Raw genomic sequence first — 15,244 nt, 5'->3', positions numbered from 1 at the left:
ATCCACCAAATGTGGTCATGTGCATCTGAGTTGTGTTTGTTTGTGTGAGTATGTGTGTTGTGTACATTGTCTATTTCTGATGAAGAGAGTTTTGGACAAAAGCTTACTGCTGACAATTTTTTTGTTGTGCCTATCTATGACTCTGCATCTCTGCTATATGGTGAGTAGCAACTATCCTTTTCATAATATTGTTATTCGTCCATCCCGGAGTTTCCAAAATTCTTAAGAAAGACAGTGTGTGGCAACATCCTCAAACAAAGCAAAGACAGTGTGGAGTACCATAAGAAAAACCAATTGTCTCATGAACACGAAACCAAAACTCTGATCCACAATCCTAGAGTCACTAACCCATGAGAAGTTGCAAATATATTCCACAATTACTACAAAGTGTTGTAAAGAAACCACTACAAAGTATCATCTATTACAAATCCAACAGACAAAACAAAATAAAAGCTTCTGTAGAATTTACAATCTTCTGGGAAACAACTGCTGATGAAATTATATGAAGCACAAGAACCTTAAAATAAACTACTGATTGGAATTGATGGAATCCATGATATTGTCATAAAAAACTGCATATATAAAATATCTACCCCACAGACTAATGTGTACAATTTATGGTTAATGACAGGAATATTTTCTGACTGTATGAAAGTGGCAAAATTTATACCAATTTTAAAGAAAAGTGAAAAACTAATGTGCAAAATTACAGAGCCATATAATTGTTACCTGTGTTTGGTAAACTTCTGGAGAGATTAATTTATCAAAGATTAATTAATTTTATTGGAAGAAACCAGCTTCTCTCTGATGCTCAGTGTGGCTTCAAGAGAAATAAACCCACAACAACTGCTATATACGAGCACCTACATTACATCCTAGATGCTCTAGACAAAAAACAGTTGGGATCTTCCAAGATTTGTGAACAGCATCTGACGTCATACACCACAAAATTCTACTAGACATGCTGCTTCAGACTGGGTCAGTTCATATTCCACAAACAGGAAACAATAAAATGCAATGTTCAAGGACATATCAAAACATATCATCCAACTATGGTGATGTTGCACAAGATGTGCCACAAGGCTCAATACCTGGAACAATTCTGTTCCTACTTTACATGAACAACTTACTTTAAACAACTTTGACCTTAGGATGGCAATGCATTCACATAACACAAGAAATGGACATACAATTGACATCCCGTTTGCCAGACTATCAAAGATTCACTGCAGTTATAAGTATCTATCACCCACATTTTTAAACAAATTTCCCAAAAGCGCACATTATATGCCCATGGATAAATTTAAACTAAAAGTAGCAAAATGGATAAAAAGGTAAAGTATTTTAAACAGTTCAAGAATTTCAAGAGAGTGCAATAAATGATATTGAATTTTGACGGTACATTTTGTGAAAGGAGTATATATTACAAAATTAGAAATATAATATTATGCAAGCAATTTGTCTTGTCAAATATATGTATAAATAAAATAGAAAGAAACTTCCACATGGGAAAAATATATTAGAAAACAATGATTCCAAGACTTACCAAGCGGCAAAGCGCCGGTAGACAGGCACAATAAAATAACACACAAACACACACACACAAAATTTCGAGCTTTCGCAACCAGCGGCTGCTTCGTCAGGAAAGAGGGAAGGTAAAGGAAAGATGAAAGGATGTGGGTTTTAGGGGAGAGGGTAAGGAGTCATTCCAATCCCGGGAGTGGAAAGACTTACCTTAGGGGGAAAAAAGGATAGGTATATACTCGCGCACACACACACACACACACACACACACACACACAGATATATATATATATATATATATATATATATATATATATATATATATATATATATATATATATATATATATACAAGCAGACACATTTAAAGGCAAAGAGTTTGGGCAGACATGTCAGTCGAGGCGGAAGTGTGGAGGCAAAGACGATGTGGAATGACAGGTGAGGTATGAGTGGCGGCAACTTGAAATTAGCGGAGATTGAGGCCTGGTGGATAATGAGAAGAGAGGATATATTGAAGGGCAAGTTCCCCTCTCCGGAGTTCGGATAGGTTGGTGTTGGTGGGAAGTATCCAGATAACCCGGACAGTGTAACACTGCGCCAAGATGTGCTGGCCGTGCACCAAGGCATGTTTAGCCACAGGGTGATCCTTAACCTGGTCCTACTCCAAATCCCATGCCACTTTCCTTGACGTTGACCTCCACTTGTCCAATGGCCAGCTTCACACATCCGTCCACATCAAACACACCAACAAGCAACAGTACCTCCATTATGACAGCTGCCACCCATTCCATATCCAACGGTCCCTTCTCTACAGCCTAGGCCTTTGTGGCAAACGAATCTGCTCCAGTCCTGAATCCCTGGACCATTACACCAACAACCTGAAAACAGCTTTCGCATCCCGAAACTACCCTCCCGACCTGGTACAGAAGCAAATAACCAGAGCCACTTCCTCATCCCCTCAAACCCGGAACCTCTCACAGAAGAACCCCAAAAGTGCCCCACTTGTGACAGGATACTTCCCGGGACTGGATCAGACTCTGAATGTGGCTCTCCAGCAGGGATACGACTTCCTAAAATCCTGCCCCGAAATGAGATCCATCCTTCATGAAATCCTCCCCAATCCACCAAGAGTGTCTTTCCGCCGCCAACCTAACCTTCGTATCCTCTTAGTTCATCCCTATGAAATCCCCAAACCACCTTCCCTACCCTCTGGCTCCTACCCTTGCAACCGCCCCCGGTGTAAAACCTGTCCTATGCACCCTCCCACCACCACCTACTCCAGTCCTGTAACCCGGAAGGTGTACACGATCAAAGGCAGAGCCATGTGTGACAGCACCCACGTGATTTACCAACTGACCTGCCTACACTGTGACACTTTCTATGTGGGAATGACCAGCAACAAACTGTCCATTGGCATGAATGGACACAGGCAGACAGCATTTGTTGGTAATGAGGATCACCCTGAGGCTAAACATGCCTTGGTGCACAGCCAGCACATCTTGGCACAGTGTTACACCGTCGTTATCCACCAGGCCTTAATCTCCGCTAATTTCAAGTTGCCGCCACTCATACCTCACCTGTCATTCAACATCATCTTTGCCTCCACACTTCTGCCTCGACTGACATCTCTGCCCAAACTCTTTGCCTTTAAATATGTCTTCTTGTGTCTGTGTATGTACGGATGGATATGTGTGTGTGCGCGAGTATATACCTATCCTTTTTTCCCCCTAAGGTAAGTCTTTCCGCTCCCGGGATTGGAATGACTCCTTACCCTCTCCCCTAAAACCCACATCCTTTCATCTTTCCTTTTCCTTCCCTCTTTCCTGATGAAGCAGCCGCCAGTTGCGAAAGCTCGAAATTTTGTGTGTGTGTGTTATTTTATTGTCCTGTCTACCGGCGCTTTTCCGCTTGGTAAGTCTTGGAATCATTGTTTTCAAATATATGTATACTTAGATGTACACAGTGTCTCTGTAACTTTTATTACATGACACCGATTACATGTAAAATGTTTAAAGGTGAATAAATATTAATATGAACATGAGTGCCACTACCAGCACACACTTTTCAGATGGTGCTAGTATCCTTCTTACTAGTAGAAATGTCCAAGAGCTCAAAGAGTCCATAACTGGAAGTGCAGGTAAGTTGGGTGATTGGTCTGACAGAACTAATCTGACAGTCAACACAAAGAAAATCACCTTCCTCAACTTTCCTGTGAGAAACTAGAAATTTATGCCTGATATGAAATTACATAGCTCTGAAAATGTTAGAAAAAAGATTTTTAGGCCCATGGATCCAGGACAACTTGCAATAGTAAAGACACATCAGGATAGCTAATAGTAAGCTGAACAAAGAGTGCTATGTCTTGTGCATCCTCGCATAATGCACAAGCCCAGAGGTTATTCACACTGCTTACTATGCACAATTCCGTAGTGTAGTGCATTGCGGTACCATATTCTGGAGAGACTTTAAACACAGCTCAGACATGCTCCTCACTCAGAAGAGAGCTGTGAGAGTAATGAACAGGGCAAAGCCAACTGACAGTTGCAGATCTTTCTTCCAAAAGAATGTCTTTGTATTAGAAATGTATAGGTTTGCAAAAATAATATTGCAAAACTCAGCAAAATGTGAATGTCCATGATCATGGTACAAGACAAAAGATGAAATTGCGTGTTCAAAAAATGAGTACCTCTGTCTTTAAAAATTCGCCACTTAACCAAGCAATCAACTTTACAACAGTTTGCCATCAGATATAAAAACAGGAAGTCTCTGACATTGTTTAATAAGAATACAAAAACCTTCTTGCTTGATCATTGCTTTTACACTGTATCCAAATTTTTGGTCCATATGTGTCGAAAGAAGTATAAAATCAACTGCAGGAATGATTTCTGTAAAAGAAATAAACACTAATCTAATATGTAAAATAAGGAAAAGGCAACCACTCTCCTATAGCGGATCGATATGAGGAGCATACTAATATATAACAAAAAACTGCGTTCACACTAGCTTTCACACTCTAGCTCCTTTTCCAACAATAATACACACAGAAAAACACACAGACACCTAATGCATACTCCTGTGGCCATGGCAAGATGTGCAAGAAAGTTTTGTTTTTACTACGAAACTACGAAACAACTACGAAAACTATGTCTTTTACTTTGAGTGAATGAGTGTGTGTGTGTGTGTGTGTGTGTGTGTGTGTGTGTGAGAGAGAGAGAGAGAGAGAGAGAGAGAGAGAGAGAGAGAGAGAGAGAGAGAGAGGACCAGTGGGGACGTAAATGAGAAACTGAAATATCCTTGTAATAAGTTTTAATCCGTAACTATGCCAGCTATTTGTTTTGTATATGTGTGAAAGGGACACGAAACTAAAATAAAACTGTAATAAATAATAACTATATAAAACCATGTTTTTAAATCCTCATCAAATTAGCTCACATCATCAAACCATCATCCCACACTATGAATTGTCCAGTATCAAATGTATGTTCTGTACATCACAATGTGCAAGTGCTGTACAAAAATGATTCTGATAACAAATGAATAAACAAAAAGTATTACATTACACAGCAAGAAAGATTTACTCACAGATCATCTTGTTGCTCATTGCCCCCTTCTTCAGCTACAAGAAGCTCATACTCTTCAGCTGCATACCGATCCCAGTCAGACAGCTATTAAAGTAATAAGAAGTGTTGTTATTTAAGTATGAGAGTGGTAAATTAATAAATTAAATGACAGTTTAGTAATCCAGTTGAATAGAATCTATTAAATGTAGTCGTTAATAAAAACCAGTTTATCACTTACTTGTTATTGCAGCTCAACCATTGTAGTGAACACATCTCTTAAAAATTATCTATCTCTGGTACACTATATTAATGAAATCTATCTTTACTTTTGTAAAATAATATAAAAGTAGGCAAGGGAGGAAAATCTTACTTCATGGCCATCAGTATCATGATCTCGTTGGGAAGCAAATGGATCCCTCTGCTCGTGATCCAAATATTTTTCCAAATTAAAAAATGTATCAAAAAATATAGGTGTCATCTTACAGCGCTTTAGATCTGCCAGGGAAATTTTTCCTGGTATTGCTGGATGAATCATGTCCAGCATCTGCAAAAAAAGGAAAGCATATAACTGCAATACATATTTAACAGATTTCTTAACATACATAGCTGTATCACAGGAGAATTCAAATGAGAAAACTAATGAATTGATGAATTGCTGGGCAGTATGTGTCTTCAGGAGGAGAAATGTTTAGAACTGCTGATGCAAACACACACACACACACACACACACACACACACACACACATACACACAGACCTCAGGGTTTCACTGACCTGACCATCTCGTTTAACTGTTCCAGAAGATATGGCGGTGATTGAGAAGTTTAATGAATTTGTGCCTCCAGCTATTTCGAATTTTCAAATGTTATCCGGCATCAATAGCAAGATGATGATGAACTAAGGTGCTTCGCAAAGTTTCAAACCTAGTGCCACGTAAAAAACTTGCAGTGAAAAATCATCCAGATCAAAATGTAAGTGTGTAATATATGAAGTCCATCCTGACAAAGCAAAACTACTTGAAACTATTAATTCCTTGCAAGAAATTGTGCGCACATCCCTGGCAGAAAACAAAGTGTTAGCTGATAGACTCAAATGTCTTGAAAATGATCATAGAAAACTAAAAACCGCTGAGCAGGGCGTAAGTGAATTCAACAGAAATAAAGTGTACACAGTGACCGTAGATTCGGTCCCCATTTCAAGTTTTCCAACACATTCTAGATGTACTGGTAATGCTAACCATAGCGCAATCATTTCGTCGTCTTTAGTAATAAATTCTCCTGCCGTGCTCCAAAAAACGGTAGGTCTATCTACAAAAAATAAAATCGTGCACCATCTGAATGAAAAGCCTGTTATTAAGCAAAGTGTGGAACCTCGCCAGCCAAAACCGTCACTCGTAAACAGAAGCAAGGTAAATTCAACATTCAAGGCTACAGTTAATTTAACTAACACCACAAATGCAGCAAGAAGAATAAACATATGTTTAATGGGTGATAGTCATCTTAGAGGCCTTGCACACGAAATAAAAAGCGTAAACAGTGAAGTAAATGCTTCAGGTTTATTAAACCTGGCACTCGTCTTGACCAAGAACTTTCAACTGTGAACAATATCTCTCGAAAGACAATGAAGGAAGACTTCATTGTAATATGTGGTGGTGCAAATGACGTCACACACAACGATGGTTTGCACGCTGTTAATGCCCTAAAATCTGCCCTAAACCATCTAAATGAATCAAACGTCATTGTTCTCTAAATTCCACACAGGTATGACTTGCCCCAATTCTCGTGTGTAAACAGGGCAGTAGCATATACAAACAGTCAATATGCAGAAATTTGCCAATGATGACAATGTTAAAGATTTCAACAGTTTGCTAAAAAGCTTACAATGGGGTGAAAAAAACAGCATTACTTTCAGTGAATTTTCATCCGATTTTTATTATTGCTTCAATGTCTCATGTCCAGAAATGACCTTTACAGTAAATGACTGCAAAAAGATACAAAGAAATAACTGGATAACTCATGAAGTTAAAACAGCAAGAGAGAAACTTAGACTTTTCCAATATGCATTGATAAGTAATAACAATAATAATAGACTAAAGGTAGAATTTAAGAACTATCAGGATTACTATAAAGATCTTCTGCTAGAAACTAAAAGTAAATATGTAGTCACAATGTTAAGAAACTCTACTAACACAGGTTTAGCTGTTTGGAAAGTAATAAATAGCTTTAGGGATTGTAAGGACAGATCAACAAGTGATTTTACTATAAACCATAAAGGGCATATCATGAAATGTCAATGTCAGATTGCAAATGTTTTTAATGAATACTTTTCTTCTGTTGGAAAATCTGTCAATGACAATTTTAAGAATCTTCAGCATAAATATAGGGGCATTCCAATCAAACAAAGCATATACTTGGCCCCAACCAATAACAAGGAAGTCAAAAACATAGTAATGTCATTAAAAAATACAAAATCAGCAGGCTATGATGGATTGTCTATCTGTACACTGAAAAGATGCATAGACAACATATCTGATGCCATGGCCACAGCAGTAAATGATGTAATTGCATCAGGTTGTTTTCCAGAAAGTCTAAAGACAGCACAAGTAACCCAGATTCACAAGAAAGGTGATAAATCTAAAATTGAAAACTACCGCCCCATCTCAATCTTACCTGAATTTTCGAAGGTAGTTGAGAATGTTATTTATACTAGACTAATGATATTCTTGAGTCAACACAATTTAATATTTGAAAATCAGAATGGCTTTATGAAAAACAAGTCAACATCAGAAGCAGCAGCACAATTAATAGACAAAATAATAACGGCCATAGAGAACAAGGAGTATGTAACTGGAGTGTTCCTTGATCTAGAAAAAGCTTTTGATTGTGTCAACATCACCATATTACTTGACAAGATGTGGAACCTGGGTATCAGAGGAACTGACTATGAGCTAATAAAATCGTATATGAGCAACAGAAAACAATTTGTCTTGCTTAAAACAAACAGTGGGTCTTACAAATGTAAAATTACAGACATCAAATATGGAGTGCCTCAAGGTTCTGTCTTGGAACCCCTTCTTTTCTTGATATATGTTAATGATATACAGTATTGTTCTCCTAACTGTACAAAAATATTGTATGCAAATGACACATCAATAGTGTATAAACACAAAGGCTATGAGAGTCTGGAGGTACAGTGCAACAGTGTAACTAATGAAATAGTCAAGTATTTTAATGAAAGCCATCTAAATGTAAGTGCTTCAAAGACTGCAATGATGGAATTTAAGACAAGGAAACAAATAGAATTTGACATGAAATTATCCATAGGAAATGCCATTGTAAAAAAGTTCTTGGGAATTACAATCCAGGACAGCCTCAAATGGGACATGCATATTGATTCCTTAGCATGTAAGCTGTCGAAGAATGTGTTTGCTATAAATATGATTAGCAAATATTGTAATGACATGGGTGTACTAAAAATTGCTTATCATGCCCTATTCTCATCATACTTAAACTATGCTGTAGAAATATGGGGTGCAACAACTCAAGCCAACCTAAGTACATTATTATAAAATAGAAAGAAACTTCCACATGGGAAAAATATATTAAAAACAAAGATTCCAAGACTTACCAAGCAGGAAAGCGCCGGCAGACAGGCACATGAACAAAACACACAAACACACACACAGAATTGCTAGCTTTCGCAACCGATGGTTGCTTCTTCAGGAAGGAGAGGGAAAGACGAAAGGATGTGGGTTTTAAGGGAGAGGGTAAGGAGTCATTCCAATCCCGGGAGCGGAAAGACTTCCCTTAGGGGAAAGCTTGTGTCTGTGTATGTGCGGATGGATATGTGTGTGTGTGTGTGTGTGTGTGTGTGTGTGTGTGTGTGTGCGAGTGTACATCTGTTCTTTTTTTCCCCTAAGGGAAGTCTTTCCGCTCCCGGGATTGGAATGACTCCTTACCCTCTCCCTTAAAACCCACATCCTTTCGTCTTTCCCTCTCCTTCCTGAAGAAGCAACCATCGGTTGCGAAAGCTAGCAATTCTGTGTGTGTGTTTGTGTGTTTTGTTCATGTGCCTGTCTGCCGGCGCTTTCCCGCTTGGTAAGTCTTGGAATCTTTGTTTTTAATATAAGTACATTATTAATACTACAGAAAAAAGTTATCAGGATCATTTGTGGTGCCAAACCTCGAGAATCATGTCGGAATCTGTTCCCAAAATTAGGTGTGCTTACCATTATAGGTGTGTACATATTGAAAGTTATATTGCTTGTGAAAACAATAAATCCAAATTTCAACTGTGACCTGCACCTATATGATACAAGGCAAAAGTTCAGATACCATGTAAATAGCTACAGAACAGCTTTATATGAAAAAAATGCACTTCATGCTGGGCTGAAGCTAGCTAATGCCCTACCAAAAAGTCTCACAACCCTTCCTGCTAACAAATTAAAAGATCAGCTAAAAAGAATTCTAATTGAAAACCCTTTTTATTCCCTAGATGAGTATTATATCTGTATGAAAAGTGTTTCATAAGTATGTCAAGCTCATAGTTTTAAGTAACCTACAATTAATATAATGTTGATAAAAAAAATATTTGTAATATCGTGATTGTTTACTACCAGATGTAAAATCCATCAAAATGTAAAATTTATTAATACAAACAAATCTTTAGTTTGTAATTTATAAACTGATGTATTCAGAAGAATAATCTGTATGATGTCCTGAAACTGTATTATTTGTAGGGATTGTATTTGATTATTCGATGTTAAATAAATATTATTATTATTAATATCTCTTTCACTTCTCCTCAAGGCAAGTAGGTTGAACCAAAGAGCGTCTGCTGTTTTATGTCTCTTTAACTTAGGAGTGTGAACAGTGCTCATATAGATGACAACGACAATTTTTCACTAGGAGATGATTAATGAGTGGCCCATATTACCTTCATAGTTTAAGTATCATACTATTTCTAGCACGCTCTCTTTCTCCCCATCCTGCCAGTCACATGTGCATTGACTCTTAAGCACACGTATTCCATGGTGACACTCACTGTTCATGAGCAGGTCATCTGCCATAGGGGTAGGGTGTAGGTGGAGGATGAGACATGATTGGGGTACCTGGGAATGCAGGGTGAATTTCAGGGTAAGGAAACCACACACAAATAATCTGAGGCAAAAATGGCAACATGTAGAAGAATTCTGGTAACAGACATAAAATACATTGAATTGTGTGTGTGTGTGTGTCTGAGAGTGAGAGTGAGAGAGAGAGAGAGAGAGAGAGAGAGAGAGAGAAAAGGGGGGGGGGGGTGAAGAGGACGTAATGGGAGTGTAGTGTGAAGATAGAAAAAAAGTATGGGAAATGACAATGGAACAGGTTTTACCTGATTCAATTAATTATACTTTCAGCTCAACAGAGCCATAGTGAAGAGTTCCTCAAGGAAATAGCATATGTCATAAAATAAGAATACATATTTTTAAAAAATATTAGTCCCTTCCACAGACTAAGTAAATGGACCAAATAGACAGGAAAATAAGTAAAAAAATCTTAAACGTACACACAAAACATATAAATGTATGATACTATCATGTCATAACCACAATCAAGTCCAAATCTGAAAGCAGGATCATCAATGAAGTACAAGGCTTAGCACTGCAAGCACATTTATTATGTACAGCCAGAACAGAATTGAACACCCGGATGGAGAGTGCAGCTATTTACACAAAAGAGAATATTCCATGATACACAAACATTAAAAACATAAGAAATTTTGAGGACCTTCTAGAACTGATAAGTACTAAATAACAAATAACTGTGAAGGGTCAACCTTGAACTGGCAACCTGCAACACACAAACCAGCAATGCTAACTGCTACATCACACTGCATGTAGAAAAGTTTGCAGCACTGGTCCCTCTCCTGGAGAAACAGAGGCCTAGTGTTTGGGTGTTTCGTAAGGTCTCACTCCAGCTGGCTACACCACACTGGATCTAGATCTTGTCATTGGTCCTCTGTATGGCAGTACTGATGGAACCTCGTATTCCAGTTGTATTGTCACATCCTATTCACTATGAGACCTTTGGGGGTAGCCCCTCTCACAGAAGCTTTGTGATCATTGAGCAGGTCTTCAGTTTCCTTGAACAAGGAGACCCCATTGTCAATCTGCACTTCAGGATGGTAGTATGGCTTCATATGGTGCACATGGGTGACACCTCTGCCCTTCTGTGTTGTTTATGAAGGGTCATAATCTTCCACTTTGTATGTGATGTCTGACAATCCAGGAAGGACACAAAATGGCCCAAAGTAGTACGCTAGTAGGTTTTTTGATAGTCCCACTTTCAGTGCAGGTGTAAATTCCATACACAGTCTCCCAGGCTGTGTCTCACATAGTAATCTTGAGTATCATCCAACTGAATGGCAACAGTGCATTCATTGTCATTCAACCTTACAACTGTGGAGCAGAAAGAATGGTGTGAAACCTGTAATGTCATTTGCTTCACCGTGTTGTATACAAAATATCACATGTGGCTGTATTATATGTAAATCTCCCTTTTGATGTCAACACACATTGAAAGCACATCCATTGACATCTCATTAAAGCATACTGTGAGGCCATTCATCTTAGAATGGTATGCAGTTAACCTGTGGGTGATATCACAACATAAAATTACTTCTGACAGTCTTAAATGGAAAACTTTTCCACAATCAAAAGATCATCACAATGGGTGGTCAATGTTTCAAAATTATATTGTTTACAAGAAATTTCATAATTTTCAGAGCTTTGACAGTCAGCACAGCTTTGGTGGCTGTGTAACGGTTGATGATGCTTCCACTTCAGTGGAAGGGCTCTGGTACCAGATTCCCCAGAGGTAAAAGCAACACATGGTTCCACCACTGGCAATTCTTACAGTGGCTCACTTGGTGTCTAATGAATCAGTAGAGGCCTGGCCAGTGATAATTACAACTGATTCTATCTGGAGTATTCACAAATCCTGGGTGACCAAATGTGGAAGCATTGTAGAAAACCTTCAGTTCAGTAGGCCGTAGATAGGCCGGGATGATGAGCTACTATTTCTGCCCCACTGGATAATACACACATCAGAAAAAGTTTTGCATCAGCCCGGTTCCTAGAACTCCTGAAGATAGTCGTTGACTGTGGATATTGTATCCCTTTGACTGTTCAGAGATGTCACTAAACCTGCCCCAAGATGTAAACAACCATGCATGAGCGGCCCCTATTAGATGGACGGGGTCCAACAGCCGATCAGTTCCATTCATTCCACCAGGAATGAGGTACACAGCTCATGTTGTCTGTAGTTTAGCCATGCCTAGATGGTCAATACTGCAGTTCAATTGCATCCGCATTGTTACTTTGTGCCAGGAAGGGCTCCCAACAAGAGAAGTGTCCAAGCGTCTCAGAGTGAACCAAAGCGATGTTGTTCCGATATGGAGGAGATACACAGAGACAGGAACTGTCGATGACATGCCTCACTCTGGCCGCCCAAGGGCTACTACTGCAGTGGATGACAGCTATCTAGAGGTTATGGCTTGGAGAAACCCTGACAACAACAACACCATGTTGAATAATGCTTTTTGTGTAGCCACAGGATGTCATGTTATGACTCAAACTGCATGATGCGCACCTTCACTCCCGACTTCCATGGCGAGGTCCATCTTTGCAACCACAACACCATGCAGTGTGGTACAGATGGTCCCAACAACATGCTGTGCTCAGGATTGTCATCATGTTCTCTTCACTGATGAGCGTTGCATATGCCTTCAACTAGACAATCATCAGAGACATATTTGGAGGCACACTGTCCAGTGAGTGCAGCAAGGTGGAGGTGCCCTGCTGTTTTGAGGCCAACATATGCTACTGGTGGTCATGGGAGGCACCGTAATGGCTGTACGATACATGAATGCCATCCTTTGACCGATAGTGCAACCATATCAACAGCATATTGGTGAGGCATTCGCCTTCATGGATGACAATTCATGCCCCCATCATGCACATCTTCGGGATAATGACTTCACTCGGCTAGAGTGGCCAGCCTGTTCTCCAGACATGAACCCTATTGAACATGCCTGGGATAGACTGAAAAGGGCTGTTTATGGAAGACATGACCCACCAACCACTCTTAGAGATCTGTGCCAAATTGCTGTTCATCAGTGGGACACTCTGGACCAACAGTGCCTTGATGAACTTGTGGATAGTATGCCACAACAAATACAGGCATGCATCAATGTAAGAGGACGTCCTACGGGTATTAAAGGTACAGGTGTATACAGCAGTCTGGACCACTACCTCTGAAGGTCTCACTGTGTGGCAGTACGACATGCAATGTGTGGTTTTCATGAGCAATAAAAAGGGCAAAAATGATGTTTATGTTGATCTCTATGCCAGTTTTCTGTGCAGGTTCCAGAACTCTTGGAACTGAGGTGATGCAGAACTTTTTTTTATGTGTGTAGTTAATTGTTCCCCTTATCCAATGTTATGTTTATTAATTGGAATTCTCCTTCAATTAGTTCCTCCTCCTGCAAGGCTTCTATGGTTTTCAGCAGCTCTGGATCTTCCTCCTGCTCGGCCACACGGTTATTCAGTGCAGTGATGACTGAGACTTCATACACACTGCTGTGTCCCATCAAACGATTACTTGAAAGTTAAACAGCTTCCTTGTGTTTGCATCCACTTTCGTATACCAGGGTGACATTATGTGGTCTGTCACGACGTTGAGTGGTTTGGCCAAATAAATATGGCCAAAACTTGTTGACAGCCCAAACAAATAAAAGGTACTCTTTCCCAGCTGTAACAATAGTTCATATCAGGCTAGCAGAGTATCACCTTTTGAGCAACTTTCTTAATTTGCACTGGAACTGCACTATAGCATAATTGCTGGTGTCAATGTGAAGTTCTGTCTCAGGATTCTCCTCATACAGTGCTAGAACTGGAGAAGACGTTAGCAACTCCTTAAGAGCAAGGAAAGATCTTTATTGTGCCTACTTCCAAAAAAATTTATCATCTCCCTGCAGTATTTCTTACACATAGGGGCTGACAAGAGCTATGAAGGCAGTTTTTCCTGGCCAGCCTCATTGACCTTTACCTTTCTCCTTCTCTCTTCTGTGCACATCACTCTTTTTCCCTGTCCTGATCATATACTACCTTCTCCTATCACTCTTCCCCCAGTCTCCATGCACCCACTCTCTCTCTCTCTCTCTATCTATCTCTGTATTCCCCTCTCTCTGTCTCTATCTTCTTCTACTTTCCCACCCCCCTCCCTCTAACTTCCATTCTATAAATCTATATCTTATATATGCTCTACCCTCTGAACTTCTTTTTTCTTGTTGTGCAGCCACAGAGTCATCTGTCAAAAGATCTGACTCACTCTATCCTGCTACTCCCTCCTATCTTCATGCATTCTTCCATACCCCCTCCCCACCTCTGTCAACCAAGGAAGTGGCTAAAAATAATTAATAATCAATAATCAGTCTTGCTGTGGCCACAGGACTGTATGTTTGGGTGTCGACAAAAAGAGCAAGAGCTTGAAAGGGAATACTGTTTTCTTTTACATGTTTTATGTTCCACACATCAGTCTACTACAGGTGTATGGTTGCATTGCTCTTATTTTATGCATGGTTACACAAATAACTTAATGTGATACTAAGCTTAAAAGAACATTCTTTAATTAACTTTGTTGATATTTTATTGTAATGACTAGAATATTTTTAATGAAAATATTTTATGGTGTCTGTTATTTCCTATAGTGCCCTGAAGGTTGTGTTCATACCTCCACAAATACCTCTGTTCATATATAACATGCAAGAAAACAGCACAACAGTACCTCCATTTTGACAGCTGACACTCATTCTATGTAAAGAAGTCCCTACCCTACAGCTCTGGCACCCATGGGCACCAAAACTGCAGTTGGAAAGCAGGAGGTAGCCAAATATACTCTGATATCCCAGACTGATAAGTCCAAAAGGCTACCAGAATGCAGGGACTGAGACAATAGCTACCAGATGGTGCTCCTAATATCTGCGAGCACTGCTGTCACCCCCTCAGCACTAGGCATGGGCCATGCCACACGCATCACCCTATCGGCGCCCGTGGCCTTGCTGCTATAAAGCTAGCAGCAAAGGGGCCCGGACCTCATTCATGTCCCAACTGCACTCTTGG

At 39.6% G+C, this 15,244-nt stretch overlaps 1 protein-coding gene across 2 annotated transcripts in view; it reads right to left on the bottom strand.

The window, feature by feature from the left end:
• LOC126335094 (uncharacterized) overlaps nucleotides 1-15,244 on the bottom strand; it is a 789,781-nt gene that overhangs the window by 40,883 nt on the left and 733,654 nt on the right. For both annotated transcript variants that reach the window (XM_049998003.1, XM_049998004.1), the window contains exons 14-15: nucleotides 5,454-5,627; nucleotides 5,106-5,188 (exon numbers count right to left, since the gene is read on the bottom strand). In XM_049998003.1, the coding sequence (XP_049853960.1) occupies nucleotides 5,106-5,188; nucleotides 5,454-5,627 (257 nt within the window). The remainder of the gene's footprint in view (nucleotides 1-5,105; nucleotides 5,189-5,453; nucleotides 5,628-15,244) is intronic.

This window comes from Schistocerca gregaria, chromosome 2, assembly GCF_023897955.1.
Source record: "Schistocerca gregaria isolate iqSchGreg1 chromosome 2, iqSchGreg1.2, whole genome shotgun sequence".
Classification (NCBI taxonomy): Eukaryota; Metazoa; Arthropoda; class Insecta; order Orthoptera; family Acrididae; genus Schistocerca; species Schistocerca gregaria.
Note: the sequence above shows the minus strand (reverse complement) of the source record. Positions and strands in the feature narration are given on the sequence as shown.